The 24171-nt window shown below is 40.2% G+C and overlaps 1 protein-coding gene across 1 annotated transcript in view; it reads left to right on the forward strand.

Annotated features, from left to right (window-relative positions):
• The window catches only part of LOC145414951 (kelch-like protein diablo), a 278482-nt gene that overhangs the window by 239785 nt on the left and 14526 nt on the right, over positions 1 to 24171 (forward strand). The window contains exons 9-10 of the mRNA XM_080284363.1: positions 9737 to 9880; positions 10354 to 10487. Of these exons, the coding sequence (XP_080140489.1) occupies positions 9737 to 9880; positions 10354 to 10487 (278 nt within the window). The remainder of the gene's footprint in view (positions 1 to 9736; positions 9881 to 10353; positions 10488 to 24171) is intronic.

Raw genomic sequence — 24171 nt, forward strand, 5'->3', positions numbered from 1 at the left:
TGCTGTTTACACATTATTTACATTTCCACTTGCACTGTTTTACTCACCAGAAAGATCGTAGTCACTGTCCATCATTTTCATTGATAAATTAGCCAGTTCACGTTCCACAGCAGTCACTTAGCCCTTTACCCTTTTCCACACGAGGTTTAGTAGGGGTAGAGGTCACGGGGCCCTTTGCATGGGGGCTAAAAAGCGCAGAATGGACAGGCGCGAATCCGACATGGTTTCACCTTGAAAGACAACAGTAAATTGAATGCTGTGGTGGCCTAGGGGCAGTGAAAGGCTGCCAGTGTCAGCGTGGTGACAACTGCTAATATATACGCTATGAAATGATTGGCAGGAAATCTAGACAATACATAATAAATTAGGTAGTTCCAGGTGAATGTAAATATCACTTAGGCTTCTCCCTTCCTTTCTTATATATATTTTTATTACGAGAATTGATTATACGACATATTTCAAGGGGAAATAAACAGGGAAAATTAGCGGATGAGTGCACGTGAGGTGTTGTCAGGTGATAATTAGCCAATTCTAGGTGTATGGCACTATCACTTCCCTTATTTCTTTTTTGTATATACAGGTAACTCGCACGGAACACGATCTCACGGAACGCGCTCGCAATTATACACGGTAAGGGCTGGGATACATATAAGACAACGTAAGATTAAAGAACCATTATGAAAACTACAAATTAACGCAGGAGAGGCCTTTGAAAGATCAAATCCTCGAACGTCACCGCAGCGCGCGGTTTGTTTTGATTACGTGACGATCTAGGCGGGAAATTATTCAGTGAGTGAGACATTCCCGAGTACAGTAGCACAGTATTTGTAAGTTAAATATTTACAGTACTGTACTGTTCTGGTAAGTTTATGTGCAACTTAAAGTACTATTAAATAACGTTAAAGCAAGAAATAAAGTCTTATAACCAGTTTACCTGATAGGCGTCAGAATATTGCCTTTTTTATTTGTTCGTTTTTTCCACGGTGCTGTTCAGTATTTGTAAGTTAAATATTTACTGTTCTCGTATGTACTGTACTTGTAAGCACTTAAATAAAGTTAAATCATTAAATAAAGCCTTGTAACCAGATAACCCGAATTATATGATTACCCATGATCGGCGTCGGAATATTGCCTTTTTGTTTGTTCGTTAAACTCTTACTGTACTGCTTTTCTACAGTACTGTATTTGTAAGTTAAATATTTACTGTTCTGGTATGTACTTGTAAGCAATTAAAGCATTAAATAAAGCCTTGTAACCAGTTAACCTGATTTATATGATTACCCATGATCGGCGTCGGAATATTGCCTTTTGTTTGTTTGTTCGTTAAAGACTTATAATAAGAGAAAAATACATTTTTGTCTTGGTATCTTTACCTATTTGCTCAGGTTTGCTGTAATGGTTTGCAACTTGTAGAAAACTGTGAAAACTTTCGGGAAGTGAACGAAAATCTGGGACATGACCTTGACTTCACCGTCTCATGTATCATCTGTCACTCAAAATGTAACTGTCAGTTCACCACCGGCTATCGTGATGAGTGGATGTACGATTTTTTCGCTCGTGGCCATGCCTAACCACACATAGTTACACCCATTATCTCGACCCAGACAGAAAATACAACCTTTTTCCTCCCTTGCAAAACACAAACAACCACCCTGTTTACGAGACAGCAATATATATTGCGAAAATAACAAGGTAAAATGATAAAGATGAACGTAAAATGATTGAGAAAGATGAACATGTTATGACGGAAGAAATACGTTTTCCCTGTCTGTAAACGTATTTATTTCTGCTTTGTATCTGTATTCGTAATAATTAGACTTATTGTTAGTTCTGAATGCATTACGATTCTATTTTTAGCCATTCTCGTGGTGTGGGAGCTGGAAGTTGTGACACAACTTCCTTATTGCTAATCGGACTGACCCTCCACTTTATTCTCCCGTGGCGGAGTCTAGCCTTGGAGGACGTGCAGTTTTCTCATTTAGGACTGAAAATTCAACTCTTTCGCTCCCTTTTCCAAGCATGGCCACAACGATAACGTAAAAAATAACTCGAAACTACCATAAACATATATAAAAAAGGTGAAAATGTATTCATAACATTTTTTTTTTTTTCCAGCCATTCCTAACAGATTATGTACTGAAATCATTCGATATCACAGTACTGCATTTCTAAGTTAAATATGTACTGTTCTGGTATGTACTTGTAAGTTAAAGCACTGGTACCAGTTAACCTAATTTATTACCTATGATCGGCGTCGGAATGTTTCCTTGTGTTTACGTACAGTATTTGTGTGTGGAAGTTTTGCTCAGGAGTACTGTATTTGTGAGTTATAACATTAAATAAACCTTCTAACCACTTAAAGTGCTTTCTAGTGACAGATAACAGCAAAACAACACATTTGGGGGGTCTAGGGAGCAAAATACGGAGTAGTCTAAATATACGCGATTTCGCACCTAACACGGCACGGTAGGAACGAAACCCTCGTGTTCCGTGTGAGTTACCTGTATTGTATAAGAATAGGGCATAGGGCTTATTTCAATGGATGAAATCAGTGGAAAATTCCGGCGAAGATTTACTTAGCGCAGCGTGGCCGGGCAGGCTAGAGGAGAGGGTAATGGAGGGGAGGTAGGGAAGGGAGTCAAGAACGGTGAGGAATGGCAAAATTGTCAATGATGGATGGAAGTACAGATGAGATTAGGAGTGCTGACTAGTGTTGGACATTTTCAGTACTGATAGATGATACAAGCCACCACTTGAAAGCCTGGGCAAATTCAAAATAACACAGAATCACAAAAGTGACGCCCCGCGGTATGATCCCTTGCTCCCAAGTGTCACGAAAGTGACGCCCCGCAGTTAAGGGGTTAACACTGTACATTCTGTTCTTAATTGCGCCATGCCAGTTTCAACCGCCAGTTTGCACTCTGTACATAATTTTTGTACTCAGAATTCTAATTTCATAACACTGCACAACACTGTAAATTCCCATGTGGTCTGTTGGTGAGGTATTGCAGTTTATTCACTTTTTATTCACAAAAACAAGCATGTTTGGCATCCATTGCGATGAGCATCTAGTCAGGATGGTAGTTAGGTGGTAACTGGGGAGGGGAAGCAAGGGGCGCGCGTAAACACAGCTGTTTGATGCCGTGCACCAAGTTCAAAGTACGTTTGAAGAAAATGTCGGATTTTTTTTGTAATTTTTTTAATGCTTTTTGGCCATTTTTGGGTTCCAAATGTCCGGGCCCAAAATGTCGGGATAGTGGCCGTCTGGATAATAAAGGGATTACTTCGCTGCCTGGCAACCTCTGGCCGGCTGACCTTGGGGTTTAGCGAGGCGCACGTGCGCGGCCTGCCAAAGTGTTAATAGGATGTGTTTCCTCTTGGAAGTAAGATAGTTGAAGAATTTTTCATAGTCAGGAGAATTAAGGGATAAGTAAACAGCACAGATATATTTAGTAAGAGAATGACAGGATAGCCAAAGCCAGATAGTATAGAATTCATACAATTCAAGTTCAGGAACATGAAAGCAAGATAAGTTGTGTACGTATACACAACAGCCACCTTTGACTTTGAAATGAGTACGGTATAGAGAAAGTAGGAGGATACAGAGAAGGGTTTGCTATCAGTCGTCTCAGACAGTTGAGTCTCTGTGAAGAAGAGAAGATGAGGTTTAGAGGAGGAAAGGTGGTGCTCAACAGAGAGAAATGTCATGAATGTTGCAGAAAAGAAGTGAGTCAGACGATGGTTCCAGGCATATTGCTTGGTCATCATCGGGATAGGGGCAGATGGTGGGGCTTTTATGTCCCCCCCCCCCCCTGGGACTTTGATTCTTGGTGTTGTGATGCCATTTTACAAAACTTTGAAAAGGAAGTGTAGTGTGTTATGTGCATCTAATTTGATGTTGACAGTTAGAAGAACTTGTATTGGAGAGCATGCTTGCCTACTCTCTGTGTTACTGAAACACTGAAAAAGTTCAGCAAAGCGGGATAGTCAGGAGCTAGTCCTGAGGGCTGATGAAACAGGAGCCCTGGCTCTCCCTGCCATCAGCTTTTCATCCACTTTGGGAATACCACCGTGTTTGACTGTTGCTACAGTCTACTCCCTTACACTCCATTCTTATCAGTGTATTTTTTTTTTTTTTCCCCCTTGCCACTTTTCACAAATCATTTTCCACACTGCATGTCTAAGGGCCTTTGCACTTACACACCTTTCACCCTTACTGTTTCAGAAGGATTTTCTTTCTAACTCATAGCTTAATTTTTTACTTTTAATGCATTCTTCTTTCTTTTTCATCACTTCATGTTTTGTCATGCTACAGTCCACATTTTTTTGTCACAGTGCATTACTTGTCACAAGGTCCGGGGGGGCTGGGTTTACAATGGAAGAGTTGAGAGGTAGGGTGGGACAAGAGTGTATTGGTGTTGTGATGAGGAGAGGTAGATTGAGATGGTTTGGACATGTGGAGAGGATGGGGGATGATACTTGGGTGAGGAAGGTGAGAAGTGTTAATATTAGGGGTGGGGTTATGAGGGGTAGACTGAGAAAGACATGGGACGAGGTCATTAAGTGTGACCTCAGGGTTAAGGGACTGAACAGGGAAGCTGCAATGGATTGTGCAGCATGGAAAGCTGCCATTAGGTGACCAAGGCCGACACATGCAAGCATGTTGGAGCTTTTAAAAATGAAACGAATGAAACGAAACTTTCTCCACTCATCCTGTTAAACATGCATTTTTCCATGCTGATTTACACATACATTTCTTCTGCAGTCAGTATTTCAACTGCCTGATTGTCCCGAACTGGCGGTAAACGCACAGGACTTCAGCTTGTCAGCTTATTACAGAAAAGTGAAAGTATGGATGCTTTGCAGTTAAATTTAATTTTTTCTTCAATTTCCATTGTGAAATATTGGTAGTTGGCCATGCAGTTAAATGAAAGAAAAAGACAAATTTTAACTGTACAGTAGTGATGTGAAATGAATTTCATTTTTTCTTGGATTTCCACTGCAGTATATGGATAGTTGGCAGTGCAGTAAAAGAAAAATAAGGGAAGTATGATTTGTATTACTGTGAAGTAAAATCCGGAGTGTAACAAGTGCCACCATAATGTGAACCTGCTGTAGTAGTCATAAATTACCAATCCTCTTTCAGGTAAACCCAGTCATTTACTTTTACACTGACCCACTATTACAGTAAATCCATTTCATTTGAAAATCCTATGATCATTCCCATTCACTTTTCCTTCTGTTTGCATGAAAAACCAGTTACTGTTAAATATACTGTTGTATGCAGTGTATTTTACATACAGTAGACCCTCGCTTTAGTGGACCTTGATAGACTGGATATCAACTATAATGGACAATGCGATGGCCACCAGTCTTCCGTCGGCAATAACGAACAACGTCCATGAAGTGGGGCCAGTACAGAGGTCTCTTGGTTATTGCGCACTTGATTATAATGTTTTTTTGTTTTCACTGCAAGATGATAGTCTGCACTCCTGCTGTTATCGCTTATCATTCTGTGAAAAAATGTCCTAATTATGCACATGATCTGGTTTCTGCCAACATTGATGGTACATTATTTGTGAGTTTTTATGGCATTGAGGGATTCAGAGATGTTGCCCTACTGGATGAGTTAATTCCAGGTGGTAGAAACCACTGACTCTCCAACCTCTAGCCCCAGAACCCCTTACCACAATCTCATCTCGGTTTTCTATATGGTACATGTTTCTTCTGTATTGTGCCCTTTTTCATCTCTGCTAGTAACCTAACCATGCCTATATGTTTCTGGTACTTGCCATGCCATAACTGTATATTGTGTGCATATTTAGCAGATATAAATTCATGTGGAAGGAAAAATTAAGGTTTACAAGTGGGGTGCCCACTACCAGTCAATATAAATCCTGTAGGTTCTGTGCTTTCATTATCATGCAATTTCATGATCATGCATTAGGCTGAGTACCAGTTATGTGCAGTAATCGGTGGATCATTATACACACGTGGTACCTACCATTTTTACTCCAACCTGGTCTGAAATTGCCCTTTCCTTGTCGTGATTGCCAGGTTGTAATAATGGGCTATAATAATACAAGTATAACACCAATTTATGGCACCCTTGTTTCCAGAGCCTTGCCAGATGAACTGTTTGCCATACTAACCAAGGCCACCTATGTCACGTATAATCATTCAGCAGGGACCAATGGAGGTCACATATAATAATTCAACAGTACAGTACAGTACACCTCAGACCCACTGTCCTTGAGTATAATCACACTCATATTCAAATTTAAATTCTTTATGGAACAGCTGAGCTTTGTTGATTATCAAGCTACTTGACAAGTCCACTTCATCCAGTGCTGTCGAAACCTTTCCATCATCACTTAACTTTTACCATCATTTATAGTTTTTCTAATGTTCATGTGCTTCTTCAAATCGCTGTTTGCATAGTTTTTTTTTTTTTCCCCTTCCTATTATCATAAGCAGTTGACAAACCAAACCAGTACCATATTAGGTCATAACGTCTGCATGGAAGCACCTCTGTCTAGGTTTTTCAACAGTTCAATCTTATCCTGCTTTACTGATTTCATGTTTAGCATACAATAATTAAAATGTCTTACAGCATTAAATTCCTCCAAATAGCTGTTACTACACCATTGTGAGCAGACAGTTGAGTGACATTAAGTGGAGTTATGGGTGGCCAGTGTGGTAGGTCACTGGGTAGTTATGTATCTAATATACTATAGCACCAGCCGTGTGTGTGTGTGTGTTTGTGTTTTGAGCAGCCGAAGCTACACATTCAAATCGCACTAAAATTGGCACAGAAGTCACAAAAAATTTGTTGATGTGAAAAAACTTGGTCCCATCACAACTGAAAAATGTTTACTGTATTTAATGGGCGATCACATTTTGACGGAAAAACACCACTCTTGGCGCCTGGTATAAGATCTCCATAAAACTTTTTGCTCACAGGTACAACTAAAGTATTTCGGACTTGTGTTTGGACAATTTGGGTTCCATTCCCGAAGCTGCAAATAACACGATTAGTTGGTTAGCTTCAAAAAATCCATGTGGCAATGTAACAGTAAAACAGCACATAAACGTGAGAGCCCTCTGCAGGAGCAAGTGCAAGGGGCCCGTAGGGCCCACGAGCACATGTTGGGTACTATAGTAACAATGTGTCTGGTGGCTACTGGCTCGCACACAAAAACAACCCCAAAACATAATAATGCCTTATGCATTCCACACTAATAAAGTTCTTTGTAAGTACCAGTGCTGAAAATAACCTCTTACATTGACTGTGGTAAAAGTTAAGATATAGTATTTAATGGTAAACTTAACTAAAAGAGCAAGAAATTTGATGGTTAGGAATAGTTAATTGTGAGAATTTCATATTCTTGGTCAAAATACATTGATAACAATACTGTCTCACAAAGTTAGTTAGTTAGAAATGGAGAGAAAAGGGTACAGTATTTTGATTCACAATCAAGAGGAGCAGAATCATTGTAAACATTGCTGATCCAGTCCTTCCAGTCTTTTAGGGATTATTATTCTGGTATTAGGCAAAGAAGTGAGTGTAAACTTGTGGGTCCTGAACCAATTAACATTTATTCCCATTTTTTGCTTTATTTTGTTATTGAGAAGTTTTGTTATTGATAATTTGGCAGACCAAAGGACAATGCTCAAGGAAGTTTGACTGTACTGGCATAAACTGATGTTTATGCTTGACACCACCACTGACACTTGTATATGTCTTAGAAGCCATAGCTGGCGTTAAATGTCGGTACAAATGAGATAAAAATAAGGTGAAATGCATTGATCACCAACAAGACATGCAGTGTAAATAGTCCAAATGATCACATGCCACACTTAACACTGTCTCTGGCCGCCCAGTAAACTAGTCTGGTGGTCATGGGAATTTCTAGTGCCCTCTCATAATTTTGTCCTGATTACTGGGAAAAGAGGTGCTGGACCATCTGATGCTGGAAAATTGGCATTGTACCTGTACCTGCATTGTACTAGTCATGAAGAAGTGCTGTGACAAGGATGTGAAGTAAGCTGCAAAAGAGTGAAATTATGGGCTAAGTTTGTGTAAAATGGGCATCCAGTAATCTCTCAGTTATGCGGATGACCATTACCTAGACCATCCATTATTGTATTTGGACGCTGTGATCTGGCTGTTCCAAACCATTATTCATACATTTTTTCCCACTGTCCGGACAACATGCTTGCGTCTGTTTCAAAATTGTGGTGTCACAAAAAATTTCCACCCGAACGGGCAAGAACAGCCTGGTCACTCTGCTATGTCGGGCAGGTTTGTTTGCCTTACGGCTGCCAGACACTCCTGTTGCTCGCCCTCAGTTCATGTGTGTAGCTTGTGTAGTGAGCAGCTCTTCCTACTCCATTGTTATGGCAGTGCATGTGGTAGCTTTCATGGTGGTTCCCTACCTGCTTCATGTCTTGCTGTTCCATGCGTGCTTGGCTGTGGTTTATAGATCTGCTTAACCAAACAGAGTGGTATTAAGCAACAGACAACAGGAACAAGTGTTGAACGATGTACTGTAGTTGCCTTTTACACTGGCTTTCAATGTTAGGTTATGTATGGATGGAGGCCAGGGGAAAAGCCCTCTATCCAGATGGAGCCACAGCCAAGACATGCATTTGGCTCCATTACGTTGGATTATGGATTATTGTAGTTTACCTTTTTAATACTAGAATATGCTATTGTCCATCAATCCATCTGTTGCAAAAAGCAGTTAACCTGTAATGGGTGGTCATTTGTCTTTGAGTTAGTTGATTTACGGAGAGGGGCACTAACCCTCCACCAACCGTCTTGTTGACACTTAGGGAACACGTATGGGTTGGTTATATGGTTACCACCAAGCTTTGTAAGTGGTTCCTGGTTTTTTCCTGGTTTACATGAAATCATTAGGCTTGTCACTCAGTGTAAAACCATCTGAAAATATACTCATTTATATTCAAACATGTATTTGAAATCCCACCTTGGGGGACACTAAATGTAACAGACTGTCGGCTTTTTTGGAGAGGCTATCCCCCAATTATGGTAGTCCATTATAGTAGGGGTCTGCTGTATTTATCAGTGATTCTTCACTCCTATTCACAGTATATCCATAGTTAGATTTTCACTCTTCCCTCAGTTTGCATAAATTACCACTAGGCAGTAATGTGTTACATGTACTTTATTTTCGGTTCATAATTGTCAGCGATTCTTCACTCCTTTTTACAGTATATTTCTAGTTAAATGCCTTTTGATGTTCTATATGCAGTTGCTATTACTTATCAGTTTACTCCTGTTATACTTCTCACTCCTGCTGGTTTATTTATGTTGAATTACATCCAATCCTATGTCGCCCCATGTGAAACGTAGGAACCCACTGCTAGGCAAGTTGGTCCTGACATTTAAGATGAGACCAGCTTCACTCATCCCTGAGTGGCATTACGTGAGCAATGAACCCCAGCTACCTCTAGGATAAAAACATACACAGGCTCATTCCGATTGGAGCACCTTAGTTACCTACTAAACCACCAGGTGCCATAATTTGGTTATATGTTTACCACCCAGCATAATAAATGGTTTCCTGGTGTACAGGAAACCATTTGGTTTGTCACTCAGTGTAGAGTTACCCAAAGATAGAAGGAAGGGGAAAGAATGAAGGAAAGAAAACAGAATGATATTTAAAGGCTTAAGGATATATTAAGGCACTAATTCTCTCTGTACCTACAGATATGACCCACAGACAAACCAGTGGCTGTGTGAGGTGGCACCCACCAGCACATGTCGTACTAGTGTGGGTGTAGCAGTACTGGATGGCTTTCTGTATGCAGTGGGTGGCCAGGATGGTGTGTCTTGTCTCAATGTTGTAGAGAGGTGAGTGAGGGATAATTGTCAAGTGTTGGAATTGGGTTTTAAGTACAGGCAACCTCTACAGATGTTCTTAAACATTTAATAAAGCCTTAACAAGTGGAATGTTATCACGTCCAACACTTTTCTATTACATTTTAGATTAGGAACAAATAGAGCCTGATTGTGTTTACCTGGTGACAGTACTGCCATCACACTTGTAAGTGTATTGGAGACATGTAATCAGCCTACACTGATTAGTTAACTGTATGTTCAGGTAAACACTTCAGATGCTTGAAATGTTAGTGTAGGGAAATGTAGATATGTTTGTTGTTTTGGATGTTACTTGTTTAAGTGCTTTATGCAGTAGCTACATTTGTTTATAGATACATTGTTCTTGTAATGGTGCAAGTATAGTACTCATATGTTTGACTGTTTATTTGTAGCTACTCCTTCTCAGTTCCCGCCAAATTTTTGAAAACTGGTCTTTGTGCTTGTAGGTATGACCCACAGAGCAATCGGTGGACCAAAGTTGCATCAATGAACACACGACGGTTGGGTGTGGCAGTGGCAGTGCTTGGTGGCTTCCTCTATGCCGTCGGGGGATCTGATGGCCAGAGTCCTCTTAATACAGGTGTGGCAGCGATATTAAATGAATTTACAAAAATTGTAAGACTACATGTACTGTATTTAAAAAAAAAAAATTATAATATAGATGTTGCAGGCTGCCCTGCTCACAACTTACACGCTCTCTCTCACATACTTCTCCGCTCCATCCCTCCATCTCATCCTCGGCCTCCCACTCCCTCTCCCCCCCTCCACCTCACTCACATACACTCTCCTCATCAGTCTCTCACCCTCCATCCTCTCCACATGGCCAAACCACCTCAGTGTGTTCCTCCTAACGCTTCCCATCACATCCACATCCACACCACAACGCTCCTTCACATCCTCATTTGTCAGCCTGTCTCTCCACGCGACTCCACAGGCTTCTCTTAAATAACTCATGTCCACTGCTCTCACTCCTGGCTTCTCTCCCACCAACAGTGTCCAAGCTGCACTTCCATACATTAGAGTTGGAATCACAATACTGTCATTTAACCCTTTGAGATTCCGATGACTATTTCGATTGTCATTTGAAATCCAGCCTCAGAGATTCGGATGACGCTTTTAATCGTCATTTCAAGAAACTTTTGTAAAATATTCACCATAAATCGCATTTCCGCATCATACCAAAGAGGCTCGAGCATGATGTCACAGAATGGTTGCTCTATGTGTGGCGGTACTGCACAGCTGAGTCTGACTCATGGCTTTGTTTCTTTATAACTTTATTCTTGGTGAATATTTTTGTACAGCATGGTATAAAATTATTGGTTTTTGCCTAACTTCAACTCATCACTTTGACTTTTTAATTTCTTTGTTTTCCTTTTATTAACATACTACAATAAGGTACAACTATTCAGCTTCAAAATAACACCACAACCAGCATTCTATCATAGAAAGTGTATTAACAATGACCGATCAAAGAAAAACATCGCGAAGTGAATATGCGGCCGAGACTAAAATAAAATTGTGCATCTCTTTCCTTTCGCTTTACTGCACAATGAAATGCAAAAATTACCATAATTTATATATCATTGTAAAGGTAATTTATTGTATTTTTGCATGGTTTAAACCAAACTTACATATCTTTACTCATTATTTTTTGCCGAATATTTTTCTACGGCAAGATATAAAATTTTTGCTTTTCGCCTAACTTAAACTCATCATTTTGACATTTTATTTTCTTTGTTCTCCTTTTTTGAACATACTACGATAAAGTACAACCATTCAGCTTTAAAATGACACCAAAACCAACATTCTATCATGACAATGTATTGACAGAGCGATCAAAGTAAAATACCGGGCCGCGAAAATGTGGGTCAGCGTGAGTGGCTGACTCTGGCACAGATGAAATCTGCCCGGCCCAAAAACCTCAAAGGGTTAATAACTTTTTCACTTCCATGCTCACTTCCCTGTTTCTTATCACTGCTTTCAAGGAACCAGCAACCTTTCTTCCTTGTTGTACCCTTTCAAGCACTTCATGCTCCAAACTTCCATCCTTACCCATCACACTCCCCAAGTACTTAAACGTACACACATTTTCCATTTCCTCACCATCCAACCTCACTGTACATTCACTGACTTCACCTCTCTCAAAGACCATAACTTGACTCTTCCCTATATTCACCTTTAGATTCCATTTCTTACACACACTCCCAAACTCATCCACCAAGCCTTGCTGCTCCCCTTTGTCTTTACATAACATCTGCAAACGACAGTACAGGGAGTTTCCAAACACTACCCTCTGTCACTAGGGCCACTCCAACATCCACTGCCCTACCTTGTATCTCTTTTATTACCCCATCCATGTACAGACTGAACAACCATGGAGGCATGACACATCCCTGTTTCAACGCAACCTTCAAAGAGAAAAATTCACTCAATTCATCATCCACACGCGCTGCAGCCTTAGCACCATCATACATACTCTTCACAGCATTCAACAACTTCCCATCCACTCCATATATTCTTAATAATTTCCACTATCCTTGTCTATCCACCCTGTCATATGTTTTCTCCAAATCCATGATGGCCGCATGCAACTTCTTTCTCTTCTCTAGAAACTTTTCCACTAAAGATCTAAGAATGAATGTCTGATCTACACGGTGATATGATATTGGTGATAATATAGTATACAGTAAACTCCCGATTGTCGGGCACTGCATTATCCAGTGTACAAGACCTTACCAATTCATAATCCTCCAGCTTGTTTCTGTAATTTTCTGACAACTTTCAGTTTGGCAAATTACTTTTTCTCGCTGAAAAATTTCCTCCCTATTATTATTATCACTTTCCCCTACAATCGTTTCCAGCGCAGTGGAAGAAACTCAGCGTGCTCAGAGGTGGCTATCATTTCCCAATTTCCCAACTGGAGGTTAGGTTAGGTTAAAATTATCAGGTACAGATAAGCTTGGTTAGGCCAGGTTTAGTCAAACACGTAGGGAAGAACAGTCCTTTCCGCCATTATGTTAACAAAATAAACAAGAGTTGTCACACCAGAACAGCTAAAGATGACGGGGAAACAGATTTGATAAGAAATGTTTACTGTATTTTCCAACCCAGAAATAATCAGAAAAATACAATAGACTATCAGGAAGAACTAATTTGGTAAGGTGCTTTTACTGCTTAAAGTAAAATGTATGTTTAGCCCCTTCAATGGCTGTGGGTTCAGATATTTGCGTGCTCCCATGGTCAGCCTTGCGACCATTTTTTCAAAGTTCTAAAATCAATTTCTTTTTCTTACATATGTGAAAAGACTCGTCTGGCACACCTGTCCTTTTTTTGTTTTTTTAATTATTTTTTCCCCTAAACCCATCCTGTGATTTGCAATGATTCGTGTAAGAATGAATAACATTAGGATGCGTGTTACATCAGCATGTATACATCGGCCGAAAACATCTGGGACGAAGTGAACTGTGAACGCCAGACTGCTTGAGGTGGTAGAGTAGGGTTGTGTAAACACACCAGTGACCCTCATTCTCTTCCCATAATTGCTCGCAGTTTTTTATAGCTCACCCTGACTCAGCGTCACTGACACCAGTACAGTAAGGCATTGTTCAGGGCCAGCAGCTATGAAAGCGATAATGGAATACATTATTGTTTGTGTCAGTCCTCTCTCTTTCACACATACACATAAGAACAAACAAAAGAATGAGCAGTAAATGTACACTAACTCTATGGAGCCGAAATAACTGTGCTCAGTCGGTCCGAAATATATTGGGAAGAGTGATACCGAACGAAGAGTGTGGAACTAAATGCTAACCTACGAGAACATGTGGGATGAAAGAGTAATTTTTTTCTGATTAGCAAACATTTTTGTTCCATATCATCTCTTAAAATTGTAAAACCCATAATCTTTTGTGTAAGCATACAGCCTAAAGACCTTACCAATTCAGTTCATACTGCTCTAGTTTGTCTTCTACATTTTTCTGACTATTTTGAGGGTGGTAAATTATGTTCGCTTGCTGAAAGAAACTTATTCAAAATTAGGGCGGATGTAACATAAGCATGTAAACATTGGTGAATACATCTAGAGTGAAGAGAACGCCTGACTGATGGGATGGTAGAGTAGGGTCATGTACACACACCAGTGACCTTCGTTCCCTTCCTGTAATTGTTCGCAGTTTTTTGTAATGCCCAAACTCAAAGTCATTGACACCAGAACAGTGAAGTGTTGTTCAAGGCCAGCAGCTATGAAGGAGTTAATGGAATACTGTATGAAAAATTCAAAATGGGCACGGTGCATAGCGCCTCACTCGCTTGCCGAGAGAAAACGAACTAACCTCTCTCTGGTAAACAAATTTTTGCGTGCTTGTCAGTTGAGTTCACGTCCCTCCTCTCCTCACAGCCTCACTGTATGTGAGGATATTTTCGCAGCCTTTCACCTTTTCGTATTGTTTTGCCATGCCTCCCAAGCGCCCTGCAGCATCTCTTGCATTGGGGGAGCCAGCTGCAAAGAAGCAGCAGCACCGTACTCTAATTCTGGAAAGGAAATTGCCCCATGAAGAGGGGCAGGGAGTCTCGGAGATTGGGTGTGCTTTAGGCCTTGCTGTTTCCACCATTGGGACTGTGGCAAAGAAAAAGGATATGTACAAGAATATGGCCACCTCCTTCTTTACAACTGTATACAGGTATTGCTTACTTCTTAACCCTTTAACTGCGGGCTTGATTTGCTTTTCTTGTGGCACCCTCGGGCATATTCGCGCTCTGACAGACTCTCTAAAAATATTTGCCAAAAATCAGTTATTATTCCTAGAATATTAAAATCAAATATGCTTATGGCACATACCTTCAGCTTTCTCCTGGGGTGTTTTTTGAGCCTTCGTCGAGTACTGTAGGACTTGTGGAGACCTCTGAAGTTGGGTAACGAAGTCTCCACTTTACACTTCCCGACAACCCGTAATATGATTACCACAGTCTGATATTATGACTAGAAACACAATTCTATGATTCTTAAATAGTTTGGAATCCATACTCCAAAAAAAAAAAAACACTGTGAAAGCAATGAAAATTACGAGGGAGTATGACTTTCCCACTTGCGCTAGTTCGCCGCTGGTGTTGTCATTTATTATTCATAAAAACACTCACAGTTTATATTTCTATTACTATATAACACTTATATATATCTACAGTTTTTATCCATAAGTTTCCTTCAGTAATAGTAGTTTATTGTCACTGTAGGCATTCAATTTCTTTCAGTAAAATACGTAGCATTCACTTTCTCGTCCTGTATACTAGCATTGAGAGTGAATGTCACTTTCACCTTCACTCTTATAACTCATAGTATTCAGACATGCTAGAGTGAAACTTTCACTTTCATTACTCCAAGTATATATACTCGTATTCTTATAATACTAATCATTTACAGGTCTATTTACGTTCTCTATTTTATTTACATTATTTACATTTCTATTTTATTTACACTGTGTTATGCACTGTCACTTGAAGTAACTTATAAAACTATTTTCCACTGTTCACTTATATTTATATTCATTGCTTTCACTTGCTGTTTACACATTATTTTCAGATTTACAGTTCCACTTGCACTGTTTTACTCAACAGAAAGATCGTAGTCACTCTCTTTCAATTGTCAGCCCTTTACCTCTTTCCACATGAGGTTTAGTAGGGGGTAAAGGTCACATGGCCCTTTGCATGGGGCTAAAAAGCGGAGGGAAGTTAGCAGGAGCAAACAGACGTACCTTCATCTTCGAAGATGACAGTGAACTGATAGGGGTGGGCTGGGGTGGCCTACCTAGGGAAATGCATTACTGCCAACGTCAGCCTCTTGACAGCTGCTAATATATAGCAGTGAAATGATTGGCAGGAAATCAAGACAATACATTATAAATTAGGTAGTTCCAGGTGAATGTAAATATCACCTAGGCTTCTCCCTTCCCTCCTTATATATATTTTTAGTACGAGAATAGATTATACGGCATATTTCGAGGGGAAATAAACAGCGAAAGTTAGCGAACAAGTGCACATGAGGTGTTGTCAGGTGATAATTAGCCAATTCCAGGTGTATGGCACTCTCACTTACCTTACTTCTTTTTGGTATATATTATTTGGTATAAGAATAGGGCATAGGGCTTATTTCAGTGGATGAAATCAGTGGAAAATTCCAGGGAAGATTTACTTAGCGTAGCACGGCTGGGCAGGCGAGAGGAGAGGGTAATGGAGGGAAGGTAGGGAGGGGAGTCAAGAACAGGGAGAAATGGCTAAATTGTCAATAATGGATGGGAGTACAGATTAGATTAGGAGTGCTAGCTAGTGTTGGACATTGGCAGTACTGATAGATTTTACAAGCCACCACTTGAAAGCACGGGCGAATTGAAAAAACACAGAATCACAAAAGTGATGCCCCGCGGTATGATCCCTTGCTCCCAAGCGTCACAAAAGTGACGCCCCATGGTTAAGGGGTTAATGGGGAGGGGGGTTAAGTTTAGGTAGGGGTCCGAAGGGGTCCTGGGACGCATCCCCCCATTTGTATGTATATTTCAATGGGGAAAATCGTTCCGATATACGAAATTTCGAATTACGAAAGTTTTATTTGGTCCCTGTCCCTTTCGTATATCAAGGACTCTACTTGAAATATGCTGAATTTGTTAACTTTTTTTTTTGCTTTTATCTCACTTGCATGAAAATTCAGAAATATTCTTCTTTGGAGTTCTCAGTCCAGGGAAATAGTGAGAGAAACTGTAGAAAGGAACAGATGCGTGGTAATATTTGGAAACAGGGAGGAGGAAGAGAAGGTTAGATCTGTGAGACTCGAGAAAGACACGAACCTGGTGAGAGGAATATTAGGCAAGATTGATCCCAAAGGAGACAAGTGGGTAAAAGAAATTGAAGAAGTAAGGAGAATAGGGCCTTATAAGAAAGGGGAAACAAGACCAATGAGAGTCAAGTTTTCAGCAGAAAGTGTAGTAGATGATATACTTAAAGTGACCTGGAAATTAAGCAAAGAGGCAGGGATGGAGCACATTATAATAAGAAAAGATCTGAATGAAGAAGAGAGAGAAGTTTTAATATCATTGAAGGAAGAAGTAAAGGAAAAAAGTGATAGGAGGACAAAGGAAGAAAGTAATGCTTTTTTTTGGAGAGTAATTGATATGAAAGTAAGGAAGTGGTATTTAAGGAAATAGAAGTGAAGGAAACTAAGGGGGATGGCTGTGAAAGATCAGAAGTTGAGGAAGTGGTACTGACGGAGAGTAGGAGAGATGAGGGTATAAAAAACGTCAAAAATAATTTGAAGGCGATATATACTAATGTTTATGGTTTAATATCAGCAAGGCTCGAAATTAACAACTTCTTAAGAGAACATGAACCTGATGTCATGTGCTTTGTAGAGACCAAATTAAGAGAAGATATTGATGTTCATTTGGGAGATGGTAAATACAAACTGTGGAGAAAAGACAGAAAAGAAAAAATGGGAGGAGGAGTGATGATAGCAGTGAAGAACAACATACAGGTAAGCCCTTAATTCACGTGAACTTTTTTCACGCGATTTCGGTTATCCACGAATTTTTCAATTAAAACATAAAATTATAGTACTCAAATAAATAATTTTAATATACAAAAGAAATAAATAAAATATAAAAATGCCTACCTGCTGCCCGTGTACGTACATATGTGTGTGTGTGTGTGTGTGTGTGTGTGTGTGGGAGGTCGGTCTACCACGCACCACACAGTCAGTTTGAATCCAATGGTCGAAACATGCGTGACTCCCGAATCGTTATTTGTGGCTTATTTTTCTGCCTTCCAGTGATTGCTTGCCTTGTCTGCCAACATGGGGCCTAAGCGTAGTGCTAGTGATGCATGTGGTAACACACCAGAATGGACTGTAACGTGATGTTGCTGACAGAAAGTTGTGTTGGACAAACTTAAGGGAGGAATGTCGGCGACAATTCTCCATCAGAACAATTCCCCGTCATTTATTTACATACCAGTTTATTTAGCAAGTACAGTACACTAGTTTTTTACTTATATGAGTTATAAAATCCCCCTGAAAATTAGTTATTAAAGTATTAATTAATCAATAATAAGTATATTTATAGAATGACAGGGAATCGTCCATGTTTTGATGGTGAATTGACTTCGTGGTGAATTGTCTTGGAACCGTGTGTTTGGGGTGAGTCAACTGTTCTTACAATAAAGAAGGCAGAACAGAACGTAGCATACAGGAGACAGTGAGGGCTAGTGCACCAGACTGTGCTAAAGTGTCTCCACCTACGCCTGTGAACTGGCTTGGAACCGTATGTTTGGGGTGAATGAGTCAACTGTTTGGTCAATAAAGAAGGCAGAATGTAGCATATGGGAGGCAGTGAGGGCTTTTGCACTAGACTGTTGAAGTGTCTCCACCTACGCCTGTGCTTGTCAGGTTTCAGTGTTAAATTTCTTACATTTTGCAGCAGCTGTGGCTCAGTGGGTTAGAGTGCTCCGCTCTGACCGTAGGGTCGGAGGATCGAATCCACCCAAGGGTCATTGGTAGACATCAGGAAGGGCATCTGGTCATAAAATGCTGCACGCTCCAAACCAAAGTCCTCTGCCCAGGGGCAACGCCTTAGCCCTTATCCAAAAAAGGGGTACTTGGCGTAAAACTCACTTTTTTTTTTCTTTTTTTTTTTTTTTCATACTTTATGCTAGTTTATAAGGTGTATGTAGTGCATAAACAGTATTATTCAGATGTAATATACTTAGTAGAAATGCGTAATTATGTGCACACAAGGGCAGAACATATACGCGAATTTACCACATACGCAAAGGGTCTGGGAACATAACCCTTGCGTGAATTAAGGGCTTACCTGTATGTAGATACCGTGGAAATGGGAGAAGGCCGGGCTGAAGTGATATATATGAAATTAGAAACTGGTGAGAATGTTATGAGAGATATGGCGGTAGTGTATATTCCCCCTAAGACGAGAGCATGGAATGATGACGAATACCAGGAGATGTTGTCAGATATGGCTAGCTATTTACAAAAAATAATTGAGAAAAGCAATAATATAATTTTGGTGGGTGACTTTAATTGTAAAGAGGTGAACTGGGAGGAATGGTACTTGGGAGGCAGCGAGGATTTGTGGGGCACTATGTTATTAAAAGTAATAATGAATAATGTGATGACGCAATGGGTCAAAGAAGAGACATGGTTTCGAGGTGAGGACACACAAGCAAGGTTAGATTTACTGTTTACCAAAGAACCCGATGTAATAGGATCATTGAAATATCTCTGTCCTTTAGGAAAAAGTGATCATGTGGTCATTGAGTTCCAGATGATAATAGGGAACGTCGAGCCAAGAGACGAGCTTCATAGACAGGGAAGATACAACTTTGGGAAAGAAAATTTTACAGGATTGAGAAACTTTTTTGAAAATGCGGATTGGAGAAAATTCAGAGAAACAAGAGAGATACAGAGGAAGTGGGATATCTCTCTAGACCTAAAATTTGAGAGTGGAAAATTTTGTACCAAGAGTAAGAAGGAAAGAAAACAGGAAAAAGGAGTGGTTTAATAGAAGGTGTATGATAGCAAAAAAAGAGAGAGATAAAGCGTGGAACAATAGGAGAAAGAGAGGTAACAACAGAACAAAGGAAGAACATAAAAGAACAAGAAATGAATACACAAGAATACGTAGAGAAGAAGAAAGGAATTTTGAAAAAGGTATAATAGACAAATGCAAGGATGAACCCAAACTGTTTTATAGATTTGTTTATGGCAAACTGAAACAAAAGGAAGGAATCACCAAACTGAAAGTAAAAGGAGAGGTCTATAAAGATGCAGCAATGCAAGCAGAAATAATGAACAAATGTTTCCAATCGGTTTTCACTAATGAAAAAGAGTTTGTGGAAGGGGAGGGAGTGATTAGAAATGTACCGGTGATAAAAGATATAAAAGTGGAGGTACAGGAAGTGTATAAATTACTGGAAACTCAAGATGTAAGGAAAGCCCCAGGACCTGATGGAATTTCTAATTGGGTACTGAAGGAATGCAGAGAACAATTGGCAGATAAAATTCACAGTTTAATTGTGTGTTCTCTGGAAGAGGGGAAAGTGCCACAAGAATGGAAGAGGGCAAATGTGGTACCAATTTATAAGGGAGGAAACAGGGAAGAACCCCTGAATTATAGACCAGTGTCTCTAACCAGCATGGTTGCAAAATTGTGTGAGAGAATCCTGAAAGACAGATGGATAAAATATCTAGAAGAGATGAAAATTTTGGCTGAATGCCAGTTTGGATTCAGAAGTGGAAGGTCATATGTGTCTAACTTGTTGAGCTTTTACTCAAGAGCGATTGACGTGGTACAGGAGAGAGATGGTTGGGTGGATTGTGTGTACTTAGACTTAGAGAAGGCCTTTGACAAGGTACCTCATAAGAGACTAATGTGGAAACTAGAATATATAGGGGACTGAAGGGGAAACTTCTGGAATGGATGAGAGACTTTTTGAGAGACAGACAAATGAGGACAGTAATAAAGGATAGGATGTCTGGATGGAGGGAAGTAACAAGTGGAGTCCCTCAAGGCTCGGTGTTGGCGCCAGTAATGTTCCTGATTTACGTAAATGATATGGTAAATGGAGTGAACAGTTATGCAAGTCTGTTTGCTGATGATGTAAAGATCTTGAGGAAGATAGAGGTTGAGGAGGATTGTAAAATGCTGCAGGAGGATTTTGATAGGATACATGATTGGAGCCGGACGTGGGAAATGAAATTTAATGTAAAGAAATGTAAAATATTGGAAATGGGTAAAAGTACCAGGAGGCCATCACTGAATTATTTGTTGGGTAATGAATTAATCACAAAAATGAGAGAAGAGAAAGATTTGGGAGTGCTGGTCACCAGAAAAGCACATTAACAAGATAGTTGGAGAGACTTATAAACTCTTGACTAACATAAGAGTAGCATTTCATTATATGGATGAGGAGATGATGAAAAAATTGATAGTGGCCATGATCTGCCCCAGGTTAGAATATGCAGCAGTAGTGTGGTTCCCACACAAAAAGAAAGATATAAACAAGATTGAGAGAATACAAAGAACATCAACCAAGATGGTCCCCAGTCTGGCAGACCTGTCATACAGAGAGAGGCTGGAAAAGCTGGATATGCCTTCCTTAGAGGAAAGGAGAAAAAGGGGAGACATGATTGCAGTGTTCAGGACCATGGTGGGAGTAGATAAAATTGACAAAGAAGATCTGTTTGTATGGGATAAGAGAGTAACAAGAGGACACGGAATGAAATTGAGAAAGTCAAGCTGCTTGAAGGATATCAAGAAATATAGCTTTCCTTACAGAAGTTTAGACTTATGGAATAGCCTGGACAAAGAGATCGTCCAGTCTAAAAACTTAAACGAGTTTAAAGCTAAATTTGACATTGAGAAACAGCGATGGAAACCCACGAGCATGCCACATTCCGTGTATATCACAATTAGGTATATTAGGTAAATACATAAATATTTGGAACAACTTAGACGAAGAGGTGGTGCATGAGAAAAACATTCATGTGTGTAAAGGTACACTTGATAAATGTGGATTTGGAGGCAGGACAACACGAGCATTGCTCAATTCCTGTATACTACAAATAGGTAAACAAATAGGTAAATACAGTGGGCTCGCACAGTGCGCGATATATTGGGCGGTGCACGAGCTCGCGCACTGGGAATTCGCGTACTAGGAATACATAATCTTATGAGAATAATTACATATGGATGGTACCCCCTCATACCTGGACATTTTTTGGCCCTTAGAGACATAATAAAGGTCATATGTTTCAGACATTGTATTAAAGCTATAGCTACAATAACAAAATTTGGGTAGTCACCTTAACAACAGTAGACAACAGGCCTGATGACCTTAAATAACAGGGGTTCCGAGGCACGGCAACACTTACAGCGCCGCACTCCCCACCGCACCAACACTTCCCTCCACAGACTCCTCTTGAGCACCTTCCCCAGGAGCATCAAAGTCACTCACTTCGGCCATAAACCCTTCAAAGTCCAATACTGACACTTCTGACATTGCATTCTCTTCATCCTCAACAGGAACAGGAGCAGACGATGTCGATGGTTCCGCAATTTCACCAACTTGAGCCCGCTGTGTGTAGCTTGTTATGAGCGTCTCTCTTCTCCTGTTTATTTCTTCCTGTGCCTGTCTGTGTAGAAACGGAAGAGTTTGTCGATACCAACCAGAAGTTGCTCCGTTCTTAGGTTGCTCACTTCCTGTTCCTTCACCTCTTCCTTGAGCTTATCCACAGCAGCAAGGATGTTGCTAATATTTGACATACACAGCTCAGTCCTGCCTTCCATCACGCATCAACATGACAACACGTGATGCGCTGTGTGAAGGGTGGTCGCGCACTAGTAGAAAATGGCATTTTTGAGCCACTCCTTGCCTCTGCCTCGCGTTCTATGCAGTAAACTCGCGCATTGAAGGGTTTTTGGTTATGATTTTTGGTCACTCGTGCACAAGGCAAATCGCGAACTGCGATGATGCGCACTGTGTGAGCCTACTTACACCCACACCCACACACACACACACACCCACACACACACACACACACACACACCCACACACACACACACACACACACACACAGTGTTGTAAGCAAGGTATTAGAAAAACTTATAAGAAAAGCTTGGGTAAATCATCTAGAAGAACACAGTATGATATCAGAAAGACAGTTTGGTTTCAGAAAAGGAAAATCATGTGTTACTAATCTGTTGAGCTACTATGACAGAGTAACAAACACAATACAGGAAAGGGAAGGATGGGTGGACAGTATCTATTTAGATTTCAAGAAAGCTTTTGACACAGTACCACACGAAAGACTTTTATGGAAACTGTACCATCAAGGAGGAATTCGAGGCAAACTGTTTTGTTGGATGCAAGACTTTCTCATAAAAAGAGAAATGAGGACAGTACTAAGAGGAAACTACTCATCATGGAAAGAAGTGACTAGTGGAGTACCACAGGGTTTGGTGCTGGCACCAATCATGTTTTTAGTGTATATAAATGATATAGACAGTAACACTGGAAATGAAAGCTATCTAAATATGTTTGCAGATGATGCAAAAATACAAAGGAGAATTACTAACACAGACTCTTGTAAAGAGCTACAAGAAGAATTAAATAAACTTCATGAATGGAGTAATACATGGCAGATGGAATTCAATGTGGACAAGTGTCATGTAATCAAGTTTGGTAAAAGTGGAAAAAGACCTGATTGGGATTATAAGTTAGGAAATAAAACCCTATACACATCAGAAAGAGAGAAAGACCTAGGTGTGATTATCAATAACAGACTATCTCTGGCTGACCACATCAGCGAGAAGGTACGGAACATGTATACACTGCTTGCAAATATGAGAATAGCATTCACATACATAAATGAAGACATGCTAAGAAGGATAATAACATCATTCATTAGACCAACCCTGGAATATGCATCAGTAGTCTGGAGTCCTCATCTCAAAAAGCATATAGACAAGATTGAAAAAGTTCAAAGGGCTGCTACAAGATGGATACCAAGCTTAAGGGACCTAAGCTACAAAGAAAGACTAAATAAACTGAATCCACCAACACTACAGGAGAGAAGGAAAAGAGGTGACATGATAATGCAATATAAGTGCATATCAGGAAAGGAGAAAATAGACATAAATGATTACTTAACATATGGAGAAGCATCAGCAAGAGGACACTGCAAAAAACTGCATAAGAAGAGAGGTGATAAAGACGTAAGGAAATTCAGTTTCCCAAACAGAGCAATTGATCAATGGAATGCACTACTGAATGAAATAGTGTGTGCCAAAACAATTCACAAATTTAAGGATATGTACGATAAATATGGTTTAAGACACGGGACAGTACGAGCTTGACTCATTCCTGTAAAGATACAATTAGGTAAGAACAATTAGGTAAGAACACACACACACACACACACATGCACACAACACTTTCTTGTCTTTGTCTGCTGTTTACAAACTTGTTCCCACGTGCCTGTGCTTAGAATTCACGTTCACGGTGGTACACAAAGAAGCACTCTGGGCTAAGTGCAATTTTACACACATGACACTGATAGGCTGTTTCCTTGCATGCAGTGGGCCGACGTTTTGTCGTTGAACACACACGACAACGCCTGTATATCACTCGCCCTGCAGGTGTTCAGCCCAGATTGACAAGATAATGTCTTCCCAGGTACTGTGCGCTAGTCACCCTATCAGCCGGTGGCA

This window comes from Coenobita brevimanus, chromosome 101 (assembly GCF_032717465.1).
Source record: "Coenobita brevimanus isolate Jiangsu-jjx chromosome 101, ASM3271746v2, whole genome shotgun sequence".
Taxonomy (NCBI): domain Eukaryota; kingdom Metazoa; phylum Arthropoda; class Malacostraca; order Decapoda; family Coenobitidae; genus Coenobita; species Coenobita brevimanus.